The sequence below is a fragment of the Moschus berezovskii genome, chromosome 25 (assembly GCF_049115385.1).
Source record: "Moschus berezovskii isolate FMDL1 chromosome 25, NW_MosBer_1.0, whole genome shotgun sequence".
Lineage (NCBI taxonomy): Eukaryota > Metazoa > Chordata > Mammalia > Artiodactyla > Moschidae > Moschus > Moschus berezovskii.
Window position 1 is genome coordinate 20,117,843 of NC_142484.1, and position 24,326 is coordinate 20,142,168.

Below are 24,326 nucleotides of genomic sequence, written 5' to 3' on the forward strand. Positions count from 1 at the left end.
AATATCCAGGTCTATGCCCCGATCAATAATGCTGAAGCTGAAGTTGAACAGTTCTATGAAGACCTGCAAGACCTAGAACTAACACACAAAAAAGATGTCCCACTCCAGTATTCTTGGGCTTCCCTTGTGGCTCAGCTGGTTAAGAATCCTCCTGCAATGTGGGAGACCTGGGTTCGATCCCTGGGTTGCAAAGATCCCCTGAAGAAGGGAAAGGCTACCCACTCCAGTATTCTGGCCTGGAGAATTCCATGGACTATACAGTCCAGGGGGTCGCAAAGAGTCAGACACAACTGAGCTACTTTCACTTACATTATAGGGGACTGCAATGCAAAAAGTAGGAAGTCAAGAAACACCTGGAGTAACAGGCAAATTTGGCCTTGGAGTACAGAGTGAAGCAGGGCAAAGAGAACGCACTGATTATAGCAAACATCCTCTTCCAACAACACAAGAGAAGACTCTACACATGGACATCACCAGATGGTCAATACTGAAATCAGACTGATTATATCCTGTGTTGCCAAAGATGGAGAAACACGATACAGTGAGCAAAAACAAGACCGGGAGCTGACTGTAGCTCAGATCATGAACTCCTTATTGCCAAATTCAGACTGAAATTGAAGAAAGTAGGGAAAACCCCTAGACCGTTCAGGTATGACCTAAATCAAATCCCTTATGATTATACAGTGGCAGTGAGAAACAGATTTAAAGGTCTAGATCTGATAGAGTGCCTGATGAACTCTGGACGGAGGTTCGTGACATTGTACAGGAGACAGGGACCAAGACCATCCCCATGGAAAAGAAATGCAAAAAGGCAAAAGGGCTGTCTGAGGAGGCCTTACAAATAGCTGTGAAAAGAAGAGAAGCAAAAAACAAAGGAGAAAAGGAAAGATATGCCCATTGAATGCAGAGTTCCAAAGAACAGCAAGGAAAGATAAGAAAGCCTTCCTCAGTGATCAGTGCAAAGAAATAGAGGAAAACAATAGAATGGGAAAGTCTAGAGATCTCTTTAAGAAAATGAGAGATACCAAGGGAACAAACAATTTCATGCAAAGATGGGCTCAAGAAAGGACAGAAATTGTACGGACCTAACAGAAGCAGAAGACATTAAGAAGAGGTGGCAAGAATACACAGAACTCTACAAAAAAGATCTTCATGACCCAGATAATCATGATGGTGTCATCACTCACCTAGAGCCAGACATCCTGGAATGTGAAGTCAAGTGGGCCTTAGGAAGCATCACTATGAACAAAGCTAGTGGGGGTGATGGAATTCCAAGTGAACTATTTCAAATCCTAAAAGATGATGCTGTGAAAGTGCTGCACTCAATATGCCAGCAAATTTGGAAAACTCAACAGTGGCTACAGGACTGGAAAAGGTCAGCCTTTATTCCAGTCCCAAAGAAAGGCAATGCCAAAGAATGCTCAAACTACTGCACAATTGTACTCACACCACACAGTAGTAAAGTAACGCTCAAAATTCTCCAAGCCAGGCTTCAGCAATACGTGAACCGTGAACTTCCAGATGTTCAAGCTGGTTTTAGAAAAAGCAGAGGAACCAGAGATCAAACTGCAAACATCTGCTGGATCATCAAAAAAGCAAGAGAGTTTCAGAAAAACATCTATTTCTGCTTTATTGACTATGCCAAAACCTTTGACTGCGTGGATCACCACAAACTGTGGAAAATTCTTCAAGGGATGGGAATATCAGATCATCTGACCTGTCTCTTGAGAAATCTGTATGCAGGTCAGGAAGCAACACTTATAACTGGACATGGAACAACAGACTGGTTTCAAATTGGGCAAGGAGTATGTCAAGGCTGTATATTGTCACCCCGCTTATTCAACTTATATTCAGAGTACATCATGAGAGACGCTGGGCTGGATGAAGCACAAGCTGGAATCAAGATTGCCAGGAGAAATATCAATAACCTCAGATATGCAGATGACACCACCCTTATGGCAGAAAGTGAAGAAGAACTAAAGAGCCTCTTGATGAAAGTGAAAGAAAGTGAAAAAGTTGGCTTAAAACTCAACATTCAGAAAACTAAGATCATGGCATCTGGTCCCATCACTTCGTGGCAAATAGATGGAGAAACAATGGAAACAGTGACAGAATATTTTCTTGGGCTCCAAAATCACTGCAGATGGTGACTGCAGCCATGAAATTACAAGATGCTTGCTCCTTGGAAGAAAAGCTATGACCAAACTAGACAGCATATTAAAAAGCAGAGACATTACTTCGCTGAAAAAGGTCCATCTAGTCAAGGCTATGGTTTTGGATGGGAAGAAGGAAATGGCAACTCACTCCAGCATTCTTGCCTGGAGAATCCCATGCACAGAGGAGCCTGGTGGGCTATCGTCTATGCGGTGGCACAGACTCGGACATGACTGAAGAGACTTAGCAGCAGCAGCATGTATGGATGTGAAAGTTGGACTATAAAGAAAGCTGAGTGCAGAAGAATTGATGCTTTTGCACTGTGGTGTTGGATATGACTCTTGAGAGTCCCTTGGACTTCAAGGAGTTCCAAGTCCATCCTAAAGGAAATCAGTCCTGAATATTTATTGGAAGGACTGATGTTGAAGCTGAAACTCCAATGCTTTGGCCATATGATGCGAAGAACTGACTCATTTGAAAAGACCCGATGCTGGGAAGATTGAAGGTGGGAGAAGGGGACAACAGAGGATGAGGTGATTGGATGGCATCACTAACTCAATGGACATGAGTTTGAGTAAACTCCGGGAGTTGGTGATGGACAGGGAGGCCTGGCATGCTGCAGTGCATGGGGTCGCAAAGAGCTGGACACAACTGAGTGACTGAACTGAACTGAATGGTGGGTTAGTTTGGGTGAACTAACCTTCCTTCAGATAAGAATTAAAAACTAGGAGCCAAAAATTAGAAACAACTATTTAAAAATTCCTCGAAAGGGAAAGAGAGAAGTCACCCCTAAAAAGACTAGGACAGTACTGGGTGAGACAGACAGTTCTAAGGCTTTATGCCTAAGGGTGTTCTCAATCCATATGTCATAGGGTGGCAAAAATCCAGTTTACTGGCTTGAGGTCAGAGAACACAGGCTGGAGCTGGCAGAGCAGCTGTAAAACTAGGGCAACATCCTGGAAAGGGAACCACAGAGGGGATAAACTCCAAAACTCAAGCATAAACTGTAACCAAATTCTTGGTTGACACTGACTCGGGGAGGCTCAACAATAGCACCTGGAAGCAGAGAGAACTGAGCAGAGATTTTAGCTGTTGTCCACCTCAAAGAAGACCAACTTTGCAACCCAAGTTACCTATCTACCAGGACAAATGTCAGTATTCTTCAGAGGAACACAGAGTCCAGAATCTCTCAAATGCATCATTCACTATGTCCAGACATAATACAAATTATCAGAAAAAAAAAACAAACAAACAGGAAAATGTAACTGATAGCTAAGAAAATTAAAAAAAAAAGATACTGGCCCCAAGATGAACCAGACATTGAAATTAGTGAAAAAAGCAATAAGCAACTATTTGAGGTATGTTCAAAAACCTAAAGGAGAGGATTAAGAGGTACAAACTTCCAGGGACAAAAGAAGCCAGGGGAATATAATGTACAGCATAGGAAACACAGTGAACAATACTGTAGCAACTTGGTATGGTAACAGATGTTAACTAGACTTATTGTGTGATCATTTTGTAATGTATAAAAAATACCAGGGACTTCTCTGGAAGTCTAATGGTGAAGACTTCACCTTCCAATGCAGAGAGTGAAGGATCCATCCCTGGTAGGGGAGCTAAGATCACACATGCCTCATGGTCAAAAACACAGAACATAAACAACAGAAGCAATACTCTAACAAATTCAATAGAGACTTTAAAATGGTCCACATAAAAAAAATCTAAGAAAAATATCAAATCACTATGTTGAACACCTGAAAATAATAGAATACAAGTCAATCATGCTTAAAGATAAATGAATACAAAATTTAAAAATTAATTTAAAAGCGGGTAAAGAATCTAAAGGAAATTATAGTCATATGAATAAACAGACTCCCAACGGTCTGGGAACACAAAAACACAATTCTAAATGATCCATGAGTCAAAAAATAAATAATAATTAGAAAAAAAATTTGAGCCAGGTAACAAAAATACAACACATGAAAATTTGTGGCATTAAATACAGTGAAACCTAGAGAAATGCATGATTTTAAATACTTATATGCATAAATTCTTATGCAACACGTAGCGGCTTCCCAGGTGGCGCTAGTGGTAAAAAGCTTGCCCGCCGATGCAGGAGACAGGAGACCCAGGTTCGGTCCCTGGGTCGGGAAGATTCCCCTGGAGGGCACAGCAACCCACCCCAGTATTCTTGCCTGGAGAATCCCCATAGACAGAGGAACCAGGCTGGTTACAGTCCAAGGGATCACAGAGTCAGACACGACTAAAGTGACTTAGCACGCACATGCAGCACATAAAATTGACACAGGACTAGTATCGTGAAAGTAAAAAGTGAAAGTGTTGGTCGTATCTGGCTCTTACTGATCCCATGGCCTGTAGCCCGCCAGGCTCCTGTCAATGGAAATCTCCAGGCAAGAATACTGAAGTGGGTATTCTTGGGGAAGGGAGATTTCCTTCTCCAGGGGATCTTCCTGACCCAGGATCAAATCTGGGTCTCGTTCCCTGCAGGCAGATTCTTTACCATCTGAGCCAACAGAGAAGTCCAAATGTCTCTATTTACAGAAAACACAAAGGGCAGTTGAAACATGTAGAAACTGAACCAAAACATGTAGAAACTGAACCACAGTGATGCAAATTCAGACTAAGAATTAGACAGTAAACCAGCTGGGTTCACTTCTACCAATAAATTACAAGGAGAAAAAAAATTAGAGGGAGAACAACGGGGGAACTTACAACCAAAAGCAACTTAGACATCAGTCAGTTTCTAGTATGGATTTTATTTCGATCCTGATTCAAAAAACTGTAAAAAGTAAGAACTGGAAATCTGAACAATGGATGGATATCAGTGAAGACCCATGGGGAAAGGATAATCTTTTCACCAGTGCTAAATTAATTAGATAGCCATATGGAGAAAAATGCTACCTGACCTCCTATTATACACAAAAATCATTTTCGGGTAAATCATAGATCTAAAGGTGAAAGCCAAAACTATAAAGCTTTTGGAAGATAACATAAAAGAAAATCTTCATGATCTTTAAGTAGGGAATGAGTGTTTAAGTAGGAAACAAAAATTGCTAGACAGAGGAAAGTCTTAATTGAACTACATTAAAACTACAATCTTATATGAAGTGTGAAATAAGTCACAGAATGGGAGTACATGTGTTGTTCAGTGGCTCAGTTGTGTCTCTGTGACCCTGTGGACTGCAGCCCACCAGACTCCTCTGTCCATGGGATTTTCCAAGCAAGTATACTGGAATGGGTTGCCATGCCCTCCTCCACGGGATCTTCCCAACCCAGGGATTGAACTTGAGTCTCTTATGTCTCCTGCATTGGCAGGCAGGTTCTTTACCAGTAGCGCCACCTGCGAAGCCCTATTTTGTACATATTTGCTGAATTAAATAGGAGCTGCTGAACTGAATTCAGAGTATGAAAACCATATCAAGGATGATTTCTAGAGTTTTGGCTTAAAAAACTAGGGGGCTAAATGTGGCATTTATTGAGGTGGGGGGAACTAGGGAGGAGTAGGTTGGAGGACAGGGATCAAAAGTTATATTTGGTCAGGAGATGACTATTAGTCAAGGGGAAATGTCAGGCAGACCATGGCTATAAAATACTGGAGTTCAGGGGAGAGGTCAAAGCCAGGGACAACTTTGTTTATGAGAGTTACCAATGGTTGGCTGACAATTCTCTCTCTTCTTTTATTCTTTTGGCCATGCAGTGTGGCATATGGGAATTTAGTTCCCCAACCAGGGATCAAACCCTTGCTCCCAGCAGTGGAAGCTCGGAGTCTGAACCACTGGACCGCCAGAGAATCCCCTGGCTGACAATTCTCAAGAACAAAATTTCTTATTTGAGAATGCACTGGCTTAATTCTTAGAAGTTGCCCATAGGTTTAAATTTATTCCTCCTGTGGGTTGTTGTTGCTGCTCAGTCACTCATGTCTGACTCTTTTTGACCCCATGGACTGCAGCTCGCCAGGCCTCCCTGTCCTTCACAATCTCCCAGAGTTTGCTCAAACGCATGTCCATTGAATCAGTGATGCCATCCAACCATCTCATCCTCTGTCGTCCCCTTCTCTTGCCTTCAATCTTTCCCAGCATCAGGGTCTTTTCCAATGAGTTGGTGCTTCGCATCAGGTGGCCAAAGTATTGGAGTTTCAGCTTCAGCATCAGTCCTCCAATGAATATTCAGGACTGATTTCCTTTATGATGGACTGGTTGGATCTCCTTGCAGTCCAAGGGACTCTCAAGAGTCTCCTCCAACACCACAGTTCGAAAGCATCAATTCTTCGGTGCTCAGTCTTCCTCATGGTCCAGCTCTCACATCTGTACACGACTACCAGAAAAATGATAGCTACACCACAATACCATTTACCAAGATATACAATATATGATAAACTCTATAAAGTTTCACGTTCTTGGCTTCAGACTAGAATAACTGGCTAATTTTTATAAATCACCAAGAAACGGGAATACTGGGACCCAATCTAACACATTCAAATGTTAATATAAATTTCATTGAAAGAATAAGATCTTAAAAAAATTAACAGGTGAAAAAAGCCAGGAATCAGATCAATTTCCATTACTTCCTTACATCCCCAGCCTCTTTCATTCCTCACTATCTAGAAGTTCAGTCACCAATGAGTTTACAGAGTTAGCTATTCATTTTCAATATAGAATTTATTTCTGTAATAAAGAATTAAAATATGGCTGTGAAAGTAGAAAATAATATAGAATAATATTTAAAATGTGCAACAGTAATTCCAAGTAAAGATAGTTAAGCACTAGAGTTTATGCTCAACTTCTATTTGAGAGACCAATCATACATATTAACTATACCAGAAGAAAAATACCTACTTGCAATTTTAATTATTGTTCAAAAACAGCTTTATGTACCTGGTCAGGCCCTTTTAAGTACAAATCTTGGGGTATACATTTTGAAGCTGGCTTCACTTCACTGACTGATAAATTTACTGTCCCACAAATAACAAAGTTTTTGGGTTTCTAACTAATTTATCCATGTGATTAAGTCAATGTGCAGGAAATATGTACTTTTTGGATGGAACCAAATGTTCTGGTAGAATGGGAAGAGTTATCATTTTTCATTATATTGGTATAAAAGCTGGTAAATTCATGTAACCCCAGAGCATGGTTTCCACCAGGCGGGTCTCAATTCAGATGCTAAATGCAAATGAAGGAATATCTAAGTGAGTTCTATCCACCCTTTCCCCAAAGTTTCACTTACAGTTAAGATACAGATTATTATTTGTATGAAGAATATACAAAAGAATTGGAAAATGTTTGGCTAGAGGGAAGACAACTCTTCAGGGACTATTGTTTGCAGTTTGCAGAATAGATAATCTTCTCTAGGAAGAATAACGTCCACACAGCAGCACTATATTCACCAGTAATCCCAGAACCAGTGGGTCTATCATGTGACAGGAAGCCAAACCTTCTGGCTGCTCACAACATCACTCAGCTTCCCTTTGATCTTCAGGAAGTGTCTCTTGAATTCCAATCCATCACCCTATATTAGAAATAATATCCAAAACTCACGTTAAAAAAAAAAAAGACTATGCCATAAAATCAAACTTTCTTTAGTGGTACGTAGAGACAAACATCCACAGATATGTCCAGCTACCCTCATCTTCAGGTCCTCTTACAAAGACAAAACACCTTCATGGAAGAAAAGTGAAAGTGAGAGTCGGTCAGCTGTATCCAACTCTTTGTGACCCCGTGGAGTATACAGTCCATGGAATTCTCCAGGCAAGAGTACTGGAGTGGGTAGCCATTCCCTTCTGCAAGGGATCTTCCCAACCCAGGGATTAAACCCAGGTCTCCCGTATTGCAGGCAGATTCTTTACCAGCTGAGCTACAAGGAAAGCCCACATAGAAGAAATGGCTACATAAATAATTTTGACTTGACTTTGGGCCCATTACACTGGGCCCAGAGAGCAGAAACCAACGGCATTTTGTTCATTTCAATTGTTGACAGCTCTTGACCTAGGTCACTGTTTTTCATAGGCACTGGGAGTTTATAAACTAAAAATAAGCTACACAACTACACTTAAGTCTTGCCAAAACACTGTGGCAACAAAGTCAGTGATTCAGTTATGAGAAGGATTTCACTGCTCTAGGACCTTAATTCCATACCAAGCATCTGGACAATAGTATTGTAGCAAGCTGCCAATATAAAGAAAGTGACCAACTCTCCCAGCCTCGTTTAGAGCCTGGAAGAGCCCATTTCAGGAAACAGAGAAAATGCTATTTTGGTCTTATGTATCAAGGGCTTTAAAACTATAACCTCAGAACCACTAATTTCTAAAGAAAGAATCAGAAATGTGAATAAAACTTTGTATATGAGTATGAACCACAAAGTAGCTTGTAACAGATAAAGGTTCATTAACTATAATGTGCAAACGTTTTGACAAATCACAATTTTCATGAAAAATACTATATACAAATTCAATAAGAAAAAGCTTAAAATGCTACAAAATGTCAAAGGTAATTAAAGATAAAAATAACTTATGACTTTTTATTTTGTTATTTACAGACTATACAAAAAAAAACTTTTATAATAAGGAATGTTATTTGAAAAACTGTTTTGCAAGAATAGATAATGACAAGAACAAATGTTCATAATAGTAAATTAAAAAAAAAAGTTAACATATATCTAAAATATAATGCCAGTAAAAATAATCTCCACATAAGAGTATTTCCATATAGCATGTATTACAAATAATAGTAAGGTTACTCTAATACAGTATCAAAAATTAATCTGTTCTCTATGGATGATAAAATTAAACTTGATTCTTACTTTCTTCTTTACACTTAAGTGTTTTTAAAATTTCTAAAATGAACATGTAATACTTCTTCAAAAATAATAAAACAAAGTTTTCTCTCTTAAAAAATGTGCTAATCTATATACCTTAGAAAGCCGGAAGTCAACTAAGATCTTCTCATCCATTTCTACCAGATTCACTTTGAAAATCAGCTTATTGTTTCTTCTATCAGTTGTTGATACAGTAACCTAAGACAATAAAAGTAAGGTTAAAGCATATGTGTGGGTAGAAAATACTCTAAATAAAAACTATAATCTCAGTTCAGTGATACTACTGGGATGCAAATTTGAGAAAAGCTTCTACAATAGGAGCAGTGCCGCCGAACAACCCATTCCTTCCAGGACTTTTCTCTCCCGACGGGTACGTGTGTGTCCACCCAGACCGACCTGTAAACAGGATGCAGCGCCATCATTGGGGACTGAGTCTATGTGAATGCTTAGCAACAAAAGAAATTTAGTGTTTTATCAAAATACAACTGAAAGAAGAAACAATCGAAGAGAATGAAACCAGAATGAGAGGGAAAACAAGATTATTAAAACAGAAGAAAGAAAAAGAGAGGCTAAGTTTTTGGGTAAAAAAGGTACAACGGGGATCAGAAGATGGTGAAGGTTTTAAGAGGTCTTTCAACTTCCACTTCCAGTGTTTTAGAAGCACAGGCTAGAAGACTGACATAAAAAGAAAGGCCCAGCCAACAGCCAGCACCAAGACCCCAAAGGTGGATGAGGCTGTCTTGGACCACCAGGCACAGAAAAGCCATCAACTTCAGGTGGATGGATAAGCCCAAGTTAAGATCAGCAGATTTGTCTAGCTAAGCCCAGCCAAAGTACAAAAACATTTTTAATAATTCCCACCTCACACAGGGAGGGCTTTCATTAAAAAGAGACGATAACAAGTGTTGATAAGGATGAAGAGAAATTGGAACCCTCAGACATGCCTGGTAGGAATGTAAAATGGTGCCACTGCTTTGAAAAACCATTTGGCAGTTCCTCAAAAGATAAACACAAGAGTTATTGTATGCCCAGCAATTGTGATCACAGATATATACCAAAGAAATTGAAAACATCTTCTGGACTGAAACTGTGTCCCCTCAAAATCCAGATGTTGAAGCCCTAATTCCCAATGCCTCAGAATGTGACTGTTTTGGGGATAAGACCTCTCTAATGAGGTAGTCGTTATCATTGTTCAGTTGCTCAGTCACGTCCAACTCTCTGCAACCCCAGGGACTGTAGCACACCAGGCCTCCCTGTCCTTCACCATCTCCCAGAGTTTGCTCAAATTCATGTCCATTGACTTGGTGATGCCATCCAGCCATCTCATCCTCTGTCGTCCCCTTCTCCTGCCTTCAATCTTTCACAGCATCAGGGTCTTTACCAATAAGTTGGCTTTGCATCAAGTGGCCAAAATATTGGAGCTGCAGCTTCAGCATCAGTCCTTCCAATGAATATTCAGGGTTGATTTCCTTTAGGATTGACTGGTTTGACCTCCCTGTTGTCTAAGGGACCCTCAAGAATCTTCTGCACCACCACAGTTCAAAGGCATCAAGTCTTTGGTGCTTAACCTTCTTTATGGTCCAGCTCTCACATTCGTACATGACTACTGGAAAAACCATAGCTTTGACTATACAGACCTTTGTTGGCAAAATAATGTCTCTGCTTTTTAACATGCTGTCTAGGCTTGTCATTGCTTTTCTTCCAAGGAGCAAGTGTCTTTTAATTTAGAGGTGACTAAGTTCAAAGGAGACCATTCAGAGGGCTCTAATCCAATCTGACTGGTGTCTTCATTAGGAAAGGAAATCAGGATACAGAAAGTGACAGATACAGGGGATGTGTGCAGAGAGGACAAAGCATAGGAGGAGACAGCAAGAGGGTAGCCATATAACAGCCAAGGTTCCAGAGGAAACCAGCCCTGCCAGAACCTTGGTCTTAGACTTCAGTGTCTAGAACTGTAGGAAAAAAAATTTCTGTAAATAAACAAATAAATACCTCCTAGTCTGTGTATTTTGTTGTGATGGCCCTTGCAAAGTAAAACATCTGTGTTCACACAGAAACCTGAATGCTCACAGCAGCATTATTCGTAACAGCCAAAAAGTAGATACATCATCCCAAATGTCCATCAATAGATAAATGGTTACACAAAACAGTCTATTCACATAATGGGCTATCATTCACCCATTAAAAGGAATAAAGTATTGATAAATGCTACAACACGAACTAACCTTGAAAATACTATGTTAAGTAAAAGAAGACAAACACAAAGGGTCATATACTATATGATTCCATTTATATGAAATGCCCAGAAATAGGTAATCCACAGAAAGTATATTAGTGGTTGACAGGGAGGAAGGAACGAAGAATGACTGCTAATTGGTACAGAGTTTATTTGGGGGGCAGTGGGAAGTTCTAGATTTAAATGGTGATAACTCCACAATCCTGTGACATACTTAAAACCACTAAATTGTACACTTTAATATGGTTAAAGTGATGATTTTTATATCATGTGAGCTTTATCTCAATAAATCTACCTAAAAAAAAAAAAGTAAGGTATCTATATAAGTGACAGGATACTCAGGCTGGCTTCAGGTTTCCTCATAGTAACATTTTCCCCTAACTTTTAATTTTGAAAGTTTACAAATCTACAGAAAAACTGAAAGAATCCTACAATAAATAACCACAAACATCTGTTGGCCTTATAAACCTAGATAAGCATGTTTACTTCTTTTTTACATGATTGTCTTTTTTTTTTAGTTTTTAAACTAAGTTATAAATTACACACACTTTACCATGTGTTTCCTGCAGACATTCTCTTACAAACCACAGTATTATGATCACACCAAAGAAATCTGATGCTGATACAAAAACATTATCTAACATAAAACTCATATTCAAATTTTCCCAGTTGTTCTAATAACATCATTTGTAGCTTTTTCTTTAAATCCATTATCAAGCCTCTTTAGTCTCCTTTAATGCAAAATATTCCTTTCTCTTTGTTTTTCACAATATTAAGACTTTTGAAAAGCCTAAAGACAGGCCCCTGCAGTGTTGGGCTGTTGACTGGACCATCATTGGAACCAAAGCCATGTTGCCTTCTTAAAGTTCTCTTAGAGACCCTGTATGCAGACTTTGGTTTTGGGGTTTTTTTCAGGTTCCTGGTCTAGAAACCTTGAAATTGTGTTCTGTGTTTCTGCATTGTTGAGCAAGTTATACATGTTATCTTAGTTTTCTCTTGAACTCTAATCCTTTCCCCTCTCCTTACTCAGAAGTCAGTTTGTTAAATTGTTGAATGGGTTTCTTCAGCTTTCCCTTTTCATAGTTCCTCAGTTACTGATTGTAGCAAATAGTGGTCTTTCAGGTTAAAGGTTAAATCTTAGGTCACCCTTGGGTCATAACTCCCACATCAAATGTCACCAAATTTTGTGTGGTGCTAGTCCATGGGGTCGCTAGGGGTCGGACACGACTGAGCGACTTCACTTTCACACATTGGAGAAGGAAATGGCAACCCACTCCAGTGTTCTTGCCTGGAGAATCCCAGGGATGGGGGAGCCTGGTGGGCTTCCGTCTATGGGGTCACACAGAGTCGGACACGACTGAAGTGACTTAGCAGTAGCAGCAAAGACAGATCAGAATATCAATATTATAAATATGCTATAACAATGTAAACAACAAAAATCGGCAATTGGGAGCAGGGAAGATGGAGGAAGCATGGAATTGTTAATGGATCCATCTTTCACAGAAGGAAGCTCATTGCTGTTACAATTTAAGTATAATGCATAGTTTTAAAGAAAGTAAGAGTTGAATCTCTTAGCATTTAAAGAAGTCTTCTTTTAAGAAATACTAGTTCTTAAAAAAAACATTGTACTTACATTTCAATGGTTTCTTTTTCAAATTAAACTAATTAGTTTATATTTTTGATATATACATAAAATGATAGCACTTTTAAATTTATTTTTAATTGAAGGATAATTGCTTTACAGTATTGCATTGATTTCTACCAAATATCAACATGAATCAACCATAGAATGATAGATCTTTTTTTACTCAAATATTTTAAATTTTTTTCAGGAAAAGATCTAACAAAAATCAATAAAACATACCTGATTCATACAACTTTTCTTCCACTGATAGCCCAATTTCTCACAAGTTTCTTTCAGGCATTGATAAGATTTGTCTGCATCCAATTTGGTAAAAAATCGTGTCATTCTTTTGACTAAGCGCTGCCAGGGGTTCTATAAGTCAAATAGAGGAAAGCTGAATAAATTATCAGATTTACCACCAAAAGTAATGATACTATAGCTATTTGGCCTGAAAATTCTTTTTTTTTGACTTCAGATTCTTATACATAAGTGTCTCCCCTAGGGAATTCCCTGGCAGCCCAGGAGTCAGGACTCTGGTTCCAGTACCAGGGGCCAGGGTTCAATCCCTGGTTAAGGAACTAAGAATCACATGCCATGATGTGGCTAAAAAAAGAGAAAAAAAAGTCTTGAATCTTGGGATTTCTCTGGTGGTCCAGTGGCTAAGACTCTGCGCTCTCAATGCAACGGGCCCAGGTTTGATCCCAGGTCAGGGATTGAAGATCTTGTGTGCCACAACTGAAACCCAATTCAGCCAAATAAATAAACATTAGGAAAAAAAAAGTCTCCCCTAATTCTCTCCTCCATGTCAAAAAAAAAAAAATCTGTATCAAGTGTTAATACTGTATTTCTTAGATCAACAAAAAAAGACTTTAAGACAATAAAAAATAGAGTTGCCATTATCTACTTGAGGAACTAAATTCCTTTACCTGTGAGGATCCTGGAGTGCCAAGCAATTGACTATTCAGAAGCATGTGATCAGGACAAGTGGGCTGGGAAAAGCTGATCCCTTGTACCAGTTTGTCAATGTATGAAGGGCTGGTGTCCCATAAGGAAAGGCCTGTCCGTGGTTCTGGCTGAGAACTGGAGTACTTCACACTTTCTTCACTGAGGCATTATGATATAGAGAAAAATATACCTTTAAATAAAGTTCTTTAGGCCTTTCTTATATGGCGTTACCATTACATTCATCTTAAGAAAACATTATGTACATGGGTTATTTTTCATGGGGACTATTATATCCAACAACTACTTGATCTTTTATTAATTATTAACCGACCTTACCTAGAAGCACAGTTTACTGGAGAGAAGTCCAAGTTGGATTGAATATGTTTAGAGAATCCACCAGGAGACTCTGATACACCACTGGAAGTAGCCCGGGGCCTCTTTGCCCCTAAAAAAGAGAACATAAATACAAATGCTTTCCCAGTTGGCAACTTGAAGAAGCAAAACCTTACCTAATTCATTTCTTAAACACAAAATACTTATATGATAGATAGTGGCTCTTCCTACATGATTTTATGAGAAATGTGGTTAGGAACTTCTGACTCGGACTCACTTGTCAAACTGTGCAAACTACACATTTCATAAATCTTGACCTATAAGTATGTCCCAAGGGCACGGTGTCAATGTTAAGATAGTCATTTTAATGGTACCATTTTTGGTAACAGAACAATGTTCTATGAAGACTGAGAGACCCAGCAACAGGATCAAAACCTTTTAAAATAAAAAATCATTTGTGATAATGACAATGAATGTTATGAATCTGCTCTACTCAACCTTCTTTGCTCCCGAGTCAATTCCTAGGTAGGTTGATAAGTCCAAGGTTTCTGAGGAGGAGAAAAGGGTCTGGGGCTCTCAAGGAGAAAAGGTCAAACCTTCTTTCTACATTGCTTTGTCTCAGTCAATATAACAATGTAAGGCAATGGCAAGCCACTCCAGTACTCTTGCCTAGAAAATCCCATGGACAGAGGAGCCTGGTAGGCTGCAGTCCATGGGGTCGCTACGAGTCAGACATGACTGCGCGACTTCACTTTCCCTTTTCACTTTCACACATTGGAGAAGGAAATGGCAACCCACTCCAGTGTTCTTGCCTGGAGAATCCCTGGGACGGGGGAGCCTGGTGGGCTTCTGTCTATGGGGTCACACAGAGTCGGACACGACTGAAGTGACTTAGCAGCAGCAGCAGCAGCAACCTTGCTCAAAGACATGTTTCTCCTTAATAAGGACTAATCCTGTCATCTTAAAATGTGTATTATGGGGGTGGGTGGTAAGATCTTTCTACTGTTCGTTCTAATCTTATTAATTTAAGATGTATGTTGTGGGAGTGGGCCTTGATAAGGCCTTGATAAGACTAGCTGGCTGGGAGGAGGGGCGCGGCATTCTCCATCCCCCTTCTAATGTCTATGTCAGAAGCTTTCTCAGTCCCTTTTCACTTTAATAAAACTCTGCTATACAAAAGCTCTTGAGTGATCAAGGCTCGTCCCTGGTCCCAAAGTTAAATCTTAGAAGATCACGAATTTGAGATCGTTCACCTTAAGCTATCACTCACTTGGAAAAGCTTTATGGAAAATAATCATTATAAAGAATATGATGCCACTGTAAATTCATGGCTACTCCCTTCCACTGGATCCTCACCCCTAACAGGCTATGCTGCTGCTGCTGCTAAGTCGCTTCAGTCATGTCCGACTCTGTGCGACTCCATAGATGGCAGCCCACCAGGATCCCCCATCCCTGGGATTCTCTAGGCAAGAACACTGGAGTGGGTCGCCATTTCCTTCTCCAATGCGTGAAAGTGAAAAGTGAAAGTGAAGTCACTCAGTCGTGTCCGACTCTTAGTGACCCCATGCACTGCAGCCTACCAGGCTCCTCCGCCCATGGGATTTTCCAGGCAAGAGTACTGGAGTGGGGTGCCATTGCCTGCTCCAACTCATCTGGCTAGCTCGCCTTTAATCTTCAAATCTTAGGTTTAATGTTATTTCCTCAGCAAGGTAAGCATTCTCTGTCTAAGATTAGGTCAACTACTGTATAGCTCAGAGAACTCTGCTCAGTGTAACGTGGCAGAATGGGTGGGAGGGGAGTTTGGGGGAGAATGGATACATGTATATGTATGGCTGAACCCCTTCGCTGTTCACCTGAAACTATCACCACATTGTTAATCAGCTATACTCCAATACAAAATAAAAAGGTTAAAAAAAAAAAGACTTGGTCAAATTCTTAGCTACAGTACCCTGATTTTCTACTTTATAATTATTAATGACCTAAAAATTACTTTTTATATTCCTGTTTTTTGTACTAGATGGTATCATCTCCATGAGGGCAGAGACCACAGCTATCCTGTGTTGTTGACTTATGCTGACTTTACAAGTACCTTTTCTTTCACAGAAAAAAAAAAACACTTGTATTTTAAGCATATTACCTTTCTTGAGTGGTTTGTTGTACCATCTGTCTTTCTTGATGTCTGGGATGGTAATCCTTACTGACGGGTTCTCAACTAAGATTTTATGTAGCAGAGCTGAAAACAAAATATTAAGACAACATTTACAAGAGTCATGCAGATTAGAAAAGCCTATAGCTTGTGGTGTAAAACACAATCTCTATTGTTCTCCTTATGTCCAAATATTACTTCTGGGAAAGAGAAAACAAAGCTACTAAATTTTTGCTTGAATTTCATGCAATTATTCCTTGCTACTGTCTATATCTTTGAATATTCTTCCCAGATCAGACTCTCAGTTATCTGCAAATAGAACAAGAGTCAGGTGAAAATGTTTCTCTCCACTTGATGATATTTACACAAAGATACTAAAATAAAAAAAAAAAAGAAAATCCCTATTTACACAAAGATTAAAAAAAAAAAACTCATCCATTTTCAATATCAAACTTCACTGTTCTAACATGTCATATTAAGTTCTCATTCACACAATTTTATAATGAAAATTTACTTTCCAATAACTTTTTAAGAGACAGTAATAAAAGCAACCATCATCCTAAGACCTTAATTTTATTGATAAAGAATTCATACATCCCCCAACACCAAAAGAATCTTCTAATGGACCAAAGATTTAAATGGAAAACAAAACAAAAGCCATCAAAACATAGGTAATTTTTTTCTACTGTTGAGGGTAGAAAAGACCTTTCCAAACATGACAATGTAGTCAGAAATCAAAAAGGACAAGATACTAGATTTAAATAAATAAAATATGAAACTTCTGTATGTTAAAATAGCATAACAGAGTAAAAATACATGACAAACTGTCAAAATGATATAATGAACTAATATTTTCTTAAAAACTTCATATAGAATAAAAGGAAAAACTTCCTACCAAAAATGAGCAAAGTAGACAAGTCCACAAAAATAGACAAAAAAGCTAATAAATCCATAATGGATGTAGAACTTCATTGATACTAAATTTAAAATAAAAATTTTAAAGTCAGAATATATTTCTTATAGGTAGGCCTATTAGATTAGTCAAAAAGAAAAATGTTTAAGGGAGGGGCTTGCCTGGTGGTCCAGTGATTAAGACTCTCTGATTACACTGCAAGGGTACAGGTTCATTCCCTAGTGGGAAAACAAAGACCCATATGCCTCAAGGTGTAGCCAAAAAATAGCTTAAATATAAACTAGGTTGACTGTGATGAAATGGTGCAAACTTTCTGGAAAATAATTTGGCAAAGTAAACCATAATAATTAAACACTGTATACATCTTTGACACTGCAATTTCACTTCTGGGGTTTCACTTTAAATAACTGAGATGTATGTACAAAGATTAAGGTATATGGATAATCATCATATCTCTTTCACAACAGTGAAAAATTAGAAAAAATTATGAATCTCTAAAAAGGTGAACTAGAGAAGTATAGTAAGGCATGTCCATATAGCAGAATACCATCACAGCTTTTAAAATCAGTGATGAAGAATACTTACAAGTATAGTCATGAAAAAGTGTTCACTTAGCATTGACACACACACCAACACAAAGTTTACAAAATAACATGTATAGTGTGATGTCATCTTTTTTGTGAAAACAAATATACTTATAAATAATATACATATGTAACAAACATATATACTTACATATTTTCTACTACAAAACACAGAAGCAGATATCAAAATATTAAAGGAAGCTATTTCTGAGTATTAGAATTATAGGGTTGGATTTTTAATATTTTATTTATTATTTTTCTACTTTATCTACAAAGATCATGTATTATTTACATAATGAATTAAAAGTAAAAAAGAAAAAACTATGTAAGAAAAAAATTCAACAGCACTAGGCTTCATTATCCAGGAAATCAGTACTTTATATCAAGATAACCCAGTTACCTAGAGGAGCGGAATCAATTTTTTTCCAAGGGTTGAGGTATGTTTTCTTTTCTTTCCAGTCACAATATTCCTGACAACTATCACTAGGCTGGTCCCACGGCAATTCTAAAAAGGAAACAAGATTGGTTTTCTGAATGTTCAAATCATTTTATCCTAACGATTTTAAGGGAAAATAATCAGTGACACAAATCCATTAAAAGTTTTCTTCAAATTAATTAAATATGGTTTAAGAAATTTTAAAAAAGACACTTCTAAGATAGATAATCCACTTCTTACTATTTCCAAAAGTATTCACATAATTTTGAGAGAGCTACTGTGATATTTTGTTTAATAGCTATACATAAATCATTTTTTAAAATGTTTGGGATTAAAAGTTCCAACTTAGTTATAAATAGGTTAATATTAAAATACTATCACATAAATATGGACCTCCTTGATTTATTTCATTTATTTTGGTACAGGAAACCTGGCTTTCCAAAGGACAGGAATTTTATCATGATTAAACAGCTCTTACCTCCAGCCAACATTGCAGTAAGTACTATTCCACAGGACCAAACATCAACTGGCTCTGCATGAAATTCTTTTCTCTTTAGAAGTTCTGGAGCAACATATGGTAAAGTACCACACATCTTGTTCAACAAACGCTCCCGGTTATTATGCCGAAACACGGTTGCCAAGCCAAAGTCAGAGATTTTGAGGTTATCTAAGTCAAAGGAAAAAAGGATGGCACCGAATAAGAATCTTTTGTAAATAGGTATATTTAAAGGGGCTTCCCAGGTGGTGTGATGGCAAAAGAATACACCTGCCAATGCACGAGACTGGGGTTCAGTCCCTGAGTACGGAAGAGCCCTGGAGGAGGAAATGGCAACCCACTCCGGTGTTCTCACCTGGAGAATCCCATGGACAGAGGAGCCTAGCAGGCTACAGTCCATGGAGTCACAAAGAGTCAGACCCAACTGAGCAACTTCGCACACACACAAATACTTAAAGGAGTCAAGGTTTACTGGAAAACTGCTGGTGTTATTTTAGATTTGTGGAACTTTTCTACCTTAAAGTGATCAAAAATAAATTGTAATGAAGAAGAAATAAAAGACATCATATAACTAAAACTAGAAAAAGACCTCATGGCTTCTACTAACTTAAGACAAATACTGTCAATATACAAACAGCATGGACCAGGTTAGAGGAAGATCCTGGAGTCAAAAGGTTCTTCTAGAAAAGAGCATTTAAACACTGAGAGCAGAGCCATGTCCTCATCCGGCTGTGCAGAGGCAGGAGGTACCAATAATACTCTAGGCACAACGTTCTCAGAGATATAAAAACCCAGCTGGCTGGAAGGAAGCATATAAAGACACACAGAAACTCAAGGTCCACAAACCTCCAGAGCTTCTCATCAAGGTGGCTATGTTTATAAAAAGAGGAGGAACTCTGTACAAAAAACAAATAAGAAGAGCAAATATCCTCTCTAACTTCCCACCTTTAAGACACACAAACTGTAGGCAGAACTTTCACCTTAGCTATACTAACTGAACATTTATCGTAACTGAGTGGCAAATTAAGAAGCTGCCCTGAAATTTCAGTAACACAAAAGCCTTGATCCTGCCTTTGTATGGCTGTATTAAAATGATTTTGGTAGCAGTGACAAAATGCTAAACTTACCCCTTTCATCCAATAGCAGATTTTCGGGTTTAATATCCCTGTGAGTTATTCCAATACCATGCAGATAAACCTAAAACAGAAGCAGAGGGAAGCATACCAGAAATGAGTAACTTATTTCACTAAGACTAATTTTAAATAAAAGGAAAAGAGACCACTGTACCTACCACCCCTGCCATAAGTTGATGGAAGAACCTCTGAGCATCTTGTTCAGGCATGCCTATGTCTGGTTCTATAAGAATTAATTGTGAAAGTTAGTTTATCAGGTAAATATAGTCAGGCATCAACCACATAGTTTCCTAATTCTAAAGTTAAATATCTATGACTGTACTTTTGCAAATAGGATCTAATGCTTAACAATGAAATGATTCTGAAGTCCACTAATACATATATTGCTAACAACTCACATTTCCCCAACTGTTAAGTGGCAAAAATAAGTTAACATCACAGGAATATTAGAGAATAACAAAATATAACCCAAATCAAGAAGGAAATATACCTTGAAAGCCCCGACTTGTACTACTTTTTATTTACTTGATATCCTTCAAATTCACCCCTAATTTCTTCTAAATGCTATGTCAATATTTTTTCTACTCCTGAAATGTAATTGTCAAAGTGGAAGCCTAGGCAAATCTAAGCTGATTTCCTAAATATTTAACAACAAATTTAAATTTCATATAATTTCTCACACCACAAAGCCATGCATGTCTGTGAATTGATTTCTTTTATACTCAATTCTTTTCTTAGATACATTTTTTTGGAGATTCTAATAATCACTTTTTAACTATTAATACAATATATCTAAATAATAAATTTAGGTCCACAGAATACATTTTATGTACTTCTCAGTACTCTTTAATATCAAGACTTTTGATCTCGAGTAGCAAAAACAGTACTTAATATATACATATAAATCCTATAAAATTCTCAATTATTTCACTTATATAACAACCTGTAATTTCAGATCTGTAAATGAAAGCAACGATTTCATGAGACTAGAATGTCTAAAAAGAAAAAAACTGCATAGGCATACAATACATTGCATAATACTTCACGCACCAAGAAACCACAGCTTATCATTCTTAAACTCTACAAAACAGAAATGCCAACCAAAATCACTTATACAACTTGGGAAAAAATTTCTTTGATGACTCGACATATGCATTCAGTGTTGACATAAGTTGCAAAAACAAAAAAATTTACTCCAGTTTCACTATTGCATAAGCAATTCTGAATGGAGAGTGAACAAACAGAAGCCCCAAGATTAAAAGACAAATTTAAAAACGTATTTAGCAGAAGAATTATCTGAAATTTTTTCCATACCTATTCTATCAAAAAGTTCTCCCCCACTGCAGTACTCCAAAAATAGGTACTGGATATTGCCTTCTCTTCTGTGACCGTAAAATTTCACTACGTTCTCATGATTTAACATTTTATTGATACAGATCTCTTTCTTAATATTTTCTGGACAGTCTATGGCACGCTTCATATCCACAATCTTCACTGCAACTGCTTCTTCAGTTCTTCTATTCACAGCAAGTTGAACTCTAAAAAGAAAAAGGAAGAAATACAATATTCCAGACATTTGAACTGTATTTCTTTAAAACTTCAAAAGATTAAATGTAACTCATCCAAAACTATTTTACCTTTATTACTTTCGCCACCTGGAAGAAACCATGGGAATGGTTTCTGCCATGTCCTCAACAGATAATACTCCTTTCTGAAATGTGAAGTATAATAGCTAATGCTCCAAAGAAGTCATTTTGTTGTACATCCAGAAGTAATATATAAACACTTGATAAATTAAAAATGGAATAACAGCAAGTCTAGGCCACATCACACATACACATGCTGTATTCATCTAATTTCTCTTTCAGTTTTACTGAGATATAATTGCCATAAAGCACTGAAATGATTATCACAATAAATTTAGTGACAATCTATCATTTTTTACAGATAAAAAATTTAAAAAATAGAAAAAATTACTTCCCTTGTGATGAGAACTCCTATTAGTTACTATTTTAAATTTCATGTTTAACATATAGCAGTATTAATGATATTAATAATGTTGTACATTACATCCCTAGAACTTATTTATCTTATAACTGGAAGTCTGTACCTTTTGACCATCTTCACCCAAATCCCCCTCCCCCCACACCCTGCTCTGATAACCACAAAAGTCATCTCTTTTTCTATGAGTCTGTTTGTTTTTGAAGTATAATTGACTTACAATGCTGTGTTAGTTCCTGTTACAAAATAGTGATTTGATATTTCTATACATTTCAAAATGATCACCACTGTATGTCTAGTTAGGATATGCTACCATACAAAGATATTACATAATTACTGACTATACTCTCCAATAGTACATTTCATACTGGAGACTTATTTTGCAACTAGAAGTTTGTACAAGTATTCCTCTCTTCCTCCCACCACCCTCCCCTCCGGCAACTGTTTGTTTTAACTCTGTTTCTCTTTTGTAACGTTTGTTGATTTGTTTTGTTTCACCTAGTAAGTGAAACCATACAGTATTTGTCTTTCTCTGTCTGACTTACGAATTTCCTTGGTGGTCCCCTGGTTAAGGCCCCAACCCATGTTTCTACTGCTTGGGGCACTGGTTCAATCTCTGGTCCACCTAACCGCCAGCAGGAAGGACCAGCCAAAAAAGAAAAAGCTTGCCTATCGAGTTGACTCACTGGAAAAGACTCTGATGCTGGGAGTGATCGGGGGTGGGAGGAGACGGGGACGACAGAGAATGAGATGGCTGGATGGCATCACCGTCTCGATGGACATGAGTTTGAGTGAACTCCGGGAGTTGGGGATGGACAGGGAGGCCTGGCGTGCTGTGATTCATGGGGTCGCAAAGAGTCGGACACGACTGAGCGACTGAACTGAACTGAAGCTTCACAAAACAAAGGCCAGTAATGTGGCTACAGAGTCTGTTCATTTCCTCACTTAACCACTATGTTTAAACCCCAGGAAAGAATATTTGGGAGGAGAAACCGACTTCAGAAATCTCTAAATTTTAGGGAAAAAATGCTTTGCTCTGTTTTGTTACCCCCCCACCCCCCAAAAAAAGAAGAAGAAAAAAGAGTTAACCCTTACAAAAGATTGTGTAGCTTCAGTTTCCCAAAGTTTTGGAATTTGCATGCAAAGATATGTTCTTTTGGGCGCCAGAGTGTTAAAATAAACAATCCAGAACAATGAATATGTACTCAAAGGAGACAGAAGTGTGAAGGCGGGTAAAACAGTTGAAGACAAGTGTGAAGTAGGGTAAAACGGACTCAGACTCACTCTCCATAGGCACCTTCTCCCAGGGTTTGCACCAAGTCCCAGTCTTCTACAAAGGGCACTGCCATGACTCCACTAAGTCCCGCGGCTGTAAAAGCAGGAACCCAGAAAAGACGGTTGGTGAGGACGAGCTTCAATCATTTCTAAAGCCTCTGAGCTCCGCCTCTTGCCGTGATTCCCTCAAGATAAATCACAGCTCCTGGTTTCACATCATCCGTATTTTATCCAAGTCTTTTAAAGCATGAGCAAGTATCCTAAACTGCCGCATTTGATTGATAACTCACAAGCCCCACTGCCACGCAAACCCAAGGCTGGAACCCCGCTTTCCAGGCGGCAGAGGAAATGTACTAGCAGCGCTGAGGAGTTGGTGACCAGTGCTGTACGGTGGGGACTGGTGAAGCGGGTGAGAAGCGAAGTCTCGGGTCAGAGTAAGGGGATGGGGCTAGTGGAGGAGGAAATAACCGTGGGGACCGCAGCCACTCCTCCCCACCCGCTCACTCCCAATTCCCACCCCTACCCGCTCCCCAAGGCCAGGAGGAGCCCGGGGCGGGGCCAAACTGCCCCAAGAAGCGGAAGGAAGGGCTGGGTGGCACGCGGAACGCCGGGCCCCAAACCCTGGGGGCTCCCAGCCAGCAGAGGAGGCTTCTCTCCAGTCCTGTACAGCGGGGACCCCCGCCACCATACTCCTCCACCCTCCGAAACCACCCCTCCGAGGGAGCCTCTCCGATCCTTTGGGATCGGAACCGAGAACGTTCTGTCGCCGTGCCCCGCCTAAATCATGCAGTCCCCGAACTCCAGCTCCGGGCGCCTTTCCCACTCTACCGGCCGCCCTTCCTCACCAGGCCGTCCTTTGCCCGCCACCACAGGAATCCAAATGCAGGGCTTTTCCCGCCAAAACTTGCTGGCGTCACATTGTCGCAAACGCGCGCTCCCTTGCCGTAAAGCAGAGAGGCGCGCGTTCCCGGCCCGGCGGATCTGCAGATTGGCAGCGCCTGGGGCCAGCGCTGTTCCTCCGTGCCGGCAGAGACCGGCAGGACCAGGGTTATTACTCTGGAGTCGGGATGAGATCCTGGCCGAAGAGGTTTCGGAACTGCGGACTGCATAGGTTGCGAATGACCTCCGGTTCCAAACGTGAAGTGGGACTCGGCCTGTGACTCCGCTGTCCGGCCTCGCGCTCCCGGGGAGAGCGGCACCGCTGGGCTCGCTGCCCACC

General features: G+C 39.2%; 1 protein-coding gene across 1 annotated transcript; it reads right to left on the bottom strand.

Moving 5' to 3' along the window:
- Positions 1-4,143: 4,143 nt before the first annotated feature.
- Positions 4,144-24,140, bottom strand: CHEK1 (checkpoint kinase 1). The gene is made up of 13 exons (XM_055415927.2): positions 23,953-24,140; positions 23,117-23,201; positions 21,146-21,369; positions 19,990-20,054; positions 19,826-19,895; positions 18,681-18,869; positions 18,167-18,271; positions 16,261-16,356; positions 14,127-14,235; positions 13,772-13,949; positions 13,086-13,217; positions 9,082-9,183; positions 4,144-7,680 (listed from the first exon to the last, which is right to left on the bottom strand). Exons 2-13 carry the CDS (start codon positions 23,179-23,181, stop codon positions 7,585-7,587), a joined length of 1,431 nt encoding a protein of 476 aa, XP_055271902.2. The 5' UTR covers positions 23,182-23,201; positions 23,953-24,140; the 3' UTR covers positions 4,144-7,584.
- Between the last annotated feature and the right edge of the window lie 186 nt (positions 24,141-24,326).